This window comes from Leptonychotes weddellii, chromosome 5 (genome assembly GCF_054177405.1).
Source record: "Leptonychotes weddellii isolate Sample4059 chromosome 5, ASM5417740v2, whole genome shotgun sequence".
NCBI lineage: Eukaryota > Metazoa > Chordata > Mammalia > Carnivora > Phocidae > Leptonychotes > Leptonychotes weddellii.
In genome coordinates, this window is record NC_138373.1 from 124,468,067 (window position 1) to 124,476,691 (window position 8,625).

Consider the following 8,625-nt stretch of genomic DNA (forward strand, 5'->3'; position numbering starts at 1 on the left):
TACGTTTTCTGAAATTACCAAGTAGAAATTGAAGCAAAATACTTCTTAAAACATTTCGTTTGCTGAGAAGGGAAAATGCAATTATCAAAGCTATTGATGAAATCATTTCTAAGTACAGGCAGTCTCCTACTTGCTAATTTAACTTCTGGTAATTAGAATTCACAGTATTCAACCGATTACATCTACTTATGGCACTTACTGCAGGCAGGCAGAATACAAATGAACTTGCAGATAGTCGTTCTGATTCTGACAGCTCCCAGCCACAGTCTCACTCCTACCCGCCCATCAGCCTGAGCTACAACAATATCCCTTGGAATTCATGGAATTCGATCCCAACAGGGCAAGGAACTGCTGAGGTAAACCACCATTCAGCCAAAGCTTTAAAACAAAATCTAACTGTTTGATAAGGAATCAAAGACGAAAAACTGACTGCCTCCCATGAATTTCAAAGGCAGAAATGCCTTCTGTAATATCATGATACTAGGTAAAATTCCTAGCACCAGTGAGTTAACCGTTCTAGGAAAGGAGAAAGACCAGCAACTTGATTTCTAGTGCCTGTGACTACTGCCCAACTGGTGTTAAGGAACTGAAGGCAGTGACAAAACAATCACTCCTGCTTCCACTTCTCAAAAAGCTGTGAAGTGCCACCTAGATGGATGATAATATTAGCTACCTTTTATTAACCGCATTAAAGGTAGCTCAAAGAAAAATGTTAAAAAATCTCTACATTAAAAAAAAAAAAAAAAAAACCCTTCTAGGACCCACGAAATTGACCATGTTCCTTTACCTTCTGACTTGTTAAATGAAAACGCTAGATAAGAATTAGTGGAGGGGCGCCTGGGTGGCTCATTCAGTTGAGTGTCTGACTCTTGATTTTGGCTCAGGTCATGCTCTCAGAGTCCTGGGATCTGCCAGCATGGGGCTCAGTGCTCCACGGCGGGAGTCTGCTTGAGGATTCTCTCTCTCCTGCCTCTCTGCCCCTCCCCCCCACCCACGCTCACGTGCACGCTGTCTCTCTCTTTCTCGCTCGCTCTCTCTCAAATAGATAAAAACTTTAAATAAATTTTTTAAAAAAAGAATTAGTAGAATCAGCTGAATAAGAGATCGAGCTCTTAAGAATCTTTAGGACAATGTCCTTGTCTGACAAAGGGAATTTTAACTCTGTTTTGCTTCACTTATCTTTTTGGATGAGGAAGAAGTGATACTTGTTAATACATTTACTACTAATGCAGCTTGTGTTATTTCATTGATGTTGAAATAACGATGTTGATGAGAAATGAACAATACATTAAAAAAAAAAAAAAAACCACCAATCCTCAGCTTTGACAACCAAAGTCCAAAGTCAGTAAGACTGGGAGAGTTCTATGTAGTTGCAAGAATTCTGGGTGGTATTTAGAAATCAACAATTTAAATAATGTCTTAACTTTCTGAATTTCTAGACGGTTCCTCATGAAAAATGTATTGATATGCTCTATCATACTAAAAAAATTTATTTGATCAGCTTCATTACAGCCCTGGCTAGTTATTTCATAACACATTCTAGAAAGCTGCATTTTGGTTACAGATACAAGTTTATAGGTATGGATTTATACACATTTATAAATATACCACTTATAGTTAATTAAATAGGACATTTGAGATCATTTCTATCCCAGCTACCAAAATTTGACAATCAGGAGTTGATCAAGAGCAAAACTTCCTAATATTTACATATTCTGATGAAAATGAAGGTCAACACTAACATGTAATATTTTTTCCAGAAACTTAACGTGACTTTATATATGTATCCAGTATTTTTTTTACTAATTTATTCTACTTTCATATTATCCAGTAGAAGTCTAGTGGTATCTCATCCTCGTTAGTCATAATTTTGAAACTTCTAAGTTAACTGGAGTATTTTAAGTATTATTTATAAAGCATCTTTAAGAAAATTGCACAGGATTTTTTTTTACTCAAATATAATGAGTGCTTTTACTGTTCCCCTTCTAGCAAACATCAAATTTTTACAAAGGTATTTTATTCTGAGGATCTAGAAGATTCTACCTGATGAAATATTTTTTAATTAGTATGCATCAATTTTTTCCAAGTGTTTTCAGCTAATCTGATTTACAAAATGGTTCCTATGAGTCATGAAAAGATAAAGTCTGAGGAATTTTATTTATTAAGCTGTAATCAAATATACATGTTTGCTTACCAAAACTAAAAGTCAACCCTAAAATGCTCTAAATGAGAAGCTTTCATGGCAGAGGGAAATGTGATACTTGTCTCTCTAGCAGAAGGGGAGGAGGGGGGAGTTAGAAGTAATTCCACCCCTTATTAACAAAATATCCAAAAATCTTTAAACTATAAGTTATCTAGGTTTAAGGAGTTTAGGTTATAGCACTAGTGCATTCCCTGCCCAAAAGAACACTCATTTCAAAAAGTGAGAAGGAGGGGCGCCTGGGTGGCTCAGTCGTTAAGCGTCTGCCTTCGGCTCAGGTCATGATCCCAGGGTCCTGGGATCGAGCCCGGCATCGAGCCCCGCATCGGGCTCCCTGCTCGGCAGGAAGCCTGCTTCTCCCTCTCCCACTCCCCCTGCTTGTGTTCCCTCTCTCGTTGTGTCTCTCTCTGTCAAATAAATAAATAAAATCTTTAAAAAAAAAAAAAAAAGTGAGAAGGAGAAAATAGAAACTTGCTTATTCACATTGCTATCCACAGGCAAATTCCAAATACCAGTGGCAAAGCAAGAGACAAACTGTTTGCTTTACTAATCATGTCTTTATAATCTGATGTCTATTTTAGCTATTCTTTGACCATCCGTATTTTATATACCTACAATCCAGCACTCTTATTCCTACTGTTGTTATGATGATATCACTAACATATTGAGCATTAAAATGGAAACAATAGTCATTCAGAGTATTGGTCCTGGTTAAAAATTGAGCCAACTAGCCAAAGCGCTCTTACAAACATGGTAGGTCAGTTTTACAAAAAATGAATGTGACTTTTTTTTTTTTTTTTTTTTAAAGAAAGTGAATTGCATTTCCACTCTATTTGGCTAAAAAGGCACAGGCTCAAATTTTTAGGCCTGATGTGAAAAGCTATAATGTAACCACATTTACTGACAAGTATGTCTTGAATAACCTTGAGTAAGAGTCTACTTTTGTTTCCCATGGGAATATAAGCCAGTCTGTTGATACAAAATATCTGATGATAGAGCATCTGGAGGAGTCCACTCACACCTTTTATTTTCTTACCAAAAACAACAATGCCAGCCTACACTCACATTCATAAGTAAGACAGGAATGTATCACTGAGAAAACAGACATGGAGAAATCTCTGCATTTGAAAAAGAAAAATCAGAAACTTAGTCACTTAGCATTAAAAACCCTATCTGTAATTTTACATTCATTTATGTGAAACCGAAATTATACTTCTTTGACTCCATGTCCTAGATTTAATTTCAGAATAAATAATAACTTTACTGTAAGTTAAAATAAAAAGTAGGCAGCATACAAATAAAGGTCAAATATGATAGAAACTTGCTCATCTTATTATTATCACAAAATATTACCCAATTTCTAAGAAATTTCTATTTTGCTGGTTTGAAGCTTTGAGTTCAGAATAAAAATTGCCTACTTTATAATCACAGACTTGTTATTGTTTAACAATTTATTTCCACTTACAAATCACGCCCTGGAAAGAAAAATAATGCACAAGGGCTTTTAGCAACTGGAAAGTTATTTGATTGCAACCCTTTTGCAAATATGACTTCCATATTTAACTGTAATCAGCAACCTTTTAAAAAGCCTCTTTTGTGCTGAAAACCAGGCTTCCTAGAGCCTGCATCTGTCATAATTAGGTTTCTGAAGTCTATATGGCTTGCTTCATTTGCCTTCTGTGTTTAGATTGATAAGAGAAATAGTTTATTAAAAGCAAAGAGGAAGAGAGAGAGAGAGAGATCACAATATGCAACATCACAAACAAGTCAATCTTTTCCAAAATGTCCACCAATGCTTATGTTTGCTGTATTCTGTCTCTCATTTCAGCTGCTGGTAGGGATTATCCAGGCTGCTGAGCTGCCCGCCTTAGACATGGGGGGCACATCGGATCCCTATGTGAAAGTGTTTCTGCTACCTGATAAAAAGAAGAAATTTGAGACAAAAGTCCACCGAAAGACCCTTAATCCTGTCTTCAATGAGCAATTTACTTTCAAGGTATTTTTTTTTTTTTTTGGTACTTACTAATAACTTTTCCTCTGTGGTTTTCAAGACCGATCTCATCCTGACACATACATAGACGTGCACATGGCCCCTTGTTCAGAGGCTCACAGATGAGTTTGTTCAGAGGCTCACAGATGAGTTTGTTCAGAATATTCAAAATTCTTAACTTCAGTCCAGTGAGGATTCAGCACTGCATTTAGATGTGGTCAAAGTGGGATTCGGCTCAGCCATTTCAGAATAGAATATAGCCTGGAAGATGACGGGACTGTCATTTCACATCTAAAAAGGAAGGTTAGACTTGAACGTGTCCCCCTCTCTAAAATAAAGCCCAAGGAAGAATGAAATTATTCTTTTTCTAAGTCTCGAAGTTCCTGAAAATAAACCACAATCTCAGAACTGAGTAAGCTGTGTTCCACTGTTTAAATGGTACAAATTGTTTTTATTCTCATTGCAAAATTCTGTGTATACAGGGGCAATCCGAGCACACAGAAACCGTTCTTAACCTATCAATAAAAAAGGATAGGAACCCCTTGTTTTTGCACATTTCTAGCATTTTCCCTCAACTGTCATCTTTTCCCTAGTGTTCTTCATCTTGTTGAGACACCTCAGTTGACAGTCACCAAGAGAGATTCTGGCCATAAGATAATAACTGGACAGGAAAACGTGCTCTGCGGGCCTCAGGCGTCTCTGCATACACAAGTTCCGTAGCTCTTGTCTTGAAGTCATGCATAAAAACAGTGCTTTGGTAGCTATCTTTAATATATGAAAAAAAAATGTTAATTCATTACTTAAAATAATACATTTCTGAAAAATGAAATGTCTGTAAATACGCCAGCAGGCAGATTCAGAATCCCTCCTCTATCAGCCAGCCTTCGCGAAAGCATGTGCCTCATGTAGGCAAATACTAGGTATGAAATAAACGGATGAAACCAAGGGCATGAGTCATTTTCTCAAGCCCTGTTTCCAATTTCGTAAAAGAGCAGTGTCTTTCTCTTCACTCTGAAATTTGAGGTTTTAGGACAAAAAAAATCCCCAATGTCTTGTCAGTAATCTTTTCTAAAAAACTACACTTTTCTATACCCAGAGAGTTCATTTAGAGTAGCAATAAAAACATTCTGAAACTACTCCGCTTACAAAGAACTAATCACTACAGCCAAAACACCACAAAACAAAATGAAAATAAAACTAATAAAATATTGCAAATGGTAATCACAGTCATACTATTTGACTATGTTTTAACCTCAATTTAGGTCAGCATTTTCTAACCATGATTTAGTAAGCAGATTCTTAAATTTGTTGATTTACTAAAGGGGGCTTTCTGTTTTGAGTTATTCATATGTTAATTTTAAAAAATGTATTCCTAAAATCTGATGAAGAATTTCTGTGGCCTCATGAAGTTTAATTATTGAAATTTTTAAATTGCCTATAAAATTTTATCAGGTTCCATTTTATTTCAAGAATGTTGATCAAACCATAAATCAACCCAAAGTATAATATATTTTGATACACTTAAGAACCATGCTGCTGTTTCCAGAGAATTAGTTAATTTCGCCAGTAGACAGTGTAGATTACGTGTCTTGAAATGCCAATAGGCAAGATGATAGAACAGAAGCACAACAGTTTAAAGAGGACAAGCTTTAAAACGGAGTTCAAATCCACTTGACATGAACTTGACATCCCCAACCTAAGTGTTGCTTTTCCTCAAAACAAATTCCCACCTGAAGGAGCTACTAATCATTCAAATACTGTAGAAGTGCCTACTGTGTCAGCACTCTGCTAAATGCCTCAAACAGCCCTGGGAAGTGGGCCCTACTATTAACACTATTTGATAGATGCAAAGTGTGTAGTTGGTTCACTTGCCCCAGGCCCTTCAGCCGGGAAGTGGGAAAACCCAGGCCCGGGCCTGCCAAACCCCAAGCCCAGGTTTTCTGACTAATGTTATTTCAATAGAATCACCAAAAAAAAAAAAAAAATCCAGAGTAATTTCAGAAATAAGATGAAATTTCTGAGTTTATCCCTACTCTAAAATTCATCTCTTCCTTTGAAACTCAGTTTTGGGACGGGTTTATTTTTTTCTTCTAAAATGGAAAAGGTATTGTTCCTCCTTTTTAATCAAAGTATTTTAATCAGATTCCCAATAGATGACAAGTAAGTGACAAAAAAACTTTTGAAAAACTAGAATTTCTTATACAGTTATAGTCAAATATGCTTCCTTCCCCCTCAATATATAGAGTTCACTGAGATATGTTTGAGGGAGCAAAGACAACCATTTGCACCGATAAATAAAAATTGATCAAAACTTCAATACAGGTCTAAACAATTTCTTAATTAGGCATTTCTACCCAATTACTGAAGCATAGCTTACTTAGATCGCACTACTTTCCCTGAATATTAAAAATGTCACTAATAAAAATCCCAACCCATACCATCTGTCCCAAATCTATCTGAACAGCTGGAGAATTCATCAGTTCTGGGCCTTTTGCCACGACTCATCCTAAAAAGTGTCATACCTAAGAATGAACTTCAAGATCTATATTATAATGCATCTCTGATATTTAAAACATCAATTTTATAGTCAGTTCCTGTCAATCAGTAAATTATTTTAGGGAGTAGGTGAGGCAACTTGTGAATTTCATTTCAATCCTTTCTGACTCCTAGCATATCTTTTTATAAATCACTGCTCCATTCAACTGTGCCATCCAAATGGCTTGAAAGAGTTAATAGAATTTTTGAAACAAGTTTTCTACCCCAAATAAGCTGAAAATATAACTGATTAACAATAACAAAATATTCTACAAGTAAAACTTACACAGTCAAGTGCAATTCGCTTGGTTTATTCTTCTATCAAACAAATTCCCACCTGATCATTCTAATCATTCAAATGATAAATATTTAAGTGCCTACTGTGTGCCAACACTGTTAAATCTTAAAGTGTTTATAGCATGACTAATAGTAAGCCTCATTATCAGTAATACTAATTGCTTCTGAAACTTTAGGATAAAGTGATAAGATGACTATGGTTAAGTCTCTATTTTCTCCCAATTTGAGCCTCAAGCAGTTATTCAAATGATTCCATTTTTTTTAAAAGCACGATTATCCTCATTTTGTTTCTGCAACTAAATATTGAAATTAAACACTATAACCAAGTCATCCATTTTAAGCATTTTTGTGACCAGATTTTTATCCTCATCTCTTTATTTAGGTGCCCTACTCAGAATTGGGTGGCAAGACCCTGGTGATGGCCGTGTATGATTTTGATCGTTTCTCCAAGCATGACATCATTGGGGAATTTAAAGTCCCCATGAACACAGTGGATTTCGGTCATGTAACTGAGGAGTGGCGTGATCTGCAAAGTGCTGAGAAGGAAGAGGTAAGGAAAACATTAGCATTTCTAATATGACAAGCTGTACTCACCAGTTGCTCCTCACATAAGAACCTATTGAGAGACGCTCTCTACACAGGATGATGTGGGCCTCCAGCTGCTGACAGCTGGGAAAATAGGGTTAAGGGATTGATTGCATCACCCCATTAAAAAGGATACAGGTCTTCTGGGCTTATTTGAAAGAAAAGAGAAAGATCTGTGCCCGCCGTGTCTATAGATAATTTCCGGGACACACACACACACACACACACACACACACACACGCCCACTATCTGCTTCTAAAAAGCTTACAAAATGCCAGACACGCACACATCTACTTCTTTAAAGTGAAAAATCATCTTATTCTTTGTATCTTTCCACAATCATTTCATGTTTTCTACATAGGTTATGTAGCTATTAAACAGAAATAAAATAGCACTTTTCCCTTGATTATGTCTGCATATCACAGACCGTTCATTGTTTCCCCTACAGATATCAGAGCATGATGGGTGGAACATCAAATATAATTCACAAAGGCTGATATTAAATCCATTTTTTAAATGACTCACATTTTTATAGTACTCTTCACGTTGTTTTTTCCCCAGTTTTCATAGTTCAGCCCAGGATTTTTCTGTGATTTAAAAAGGGAAGTTCAATATCTTTAGTGCATTTAAACTAGATAATAATCAATTCGATTTGATTATGCTAGGCCTGCCTAGAGTTTTTTTGTGCAAATGTCTCAATAGGCCAATATCAGAAAGGCAAACAACTCTAGCTTCCCTGAATTCCTAAAGCAGCTCTTTTTTCCAGCCATTTTTGGGGTCCTGACAATCCCTTGGGTGATTATAAGCCCAAGAGATTGTCAACAGCCTCCTTCAGTGAGGATCCATAGAACAGTGTCAAGTGTGATCACGTCAGGGCCACCAGGGAGATCAAAGAGAAGCCCAAGCCCTCAGAGAAATTCAACCGAGCCCATCACCTGGGAGTCCTCTCAACCTAAGATGTTCTGTGACCAATGTAACTAAGTGAGGTTTTAGAACAGGTTTGTTGATTGCTGTATGA

The 8,625-nt window shown here is 36.5% G+C and overlaps 1 protein-coding gene across 3 annotated transcripts in view; it reads left to right on the forward strand.

The window, feature by feature from the left end:
• Window positions 1-8,625, forward strand: part of SYT1 (synaptotagmin 1) — a 479,618-nt gene that overhangs the window by 335,461 nt on the left and 135,532 nt on the right. For all 3 annotated transcript variants that reach the window (XM_081822128.1, XM_081822125.1, XM_081822126.1), the window contains 2 exons: window positions 4,029-4,196; window positions 7,405-7,572. In XM_081822128.1, the coding sequence (XP_081678254.1) occupies window positions 4,029-4,196; window positions 7,405-7,572 (336 nt within the window). The remainder of the gene's footprint in view (window positions 1-4,028; window positions 4,197-7,404; window positions 7,573-8,625) is intronic.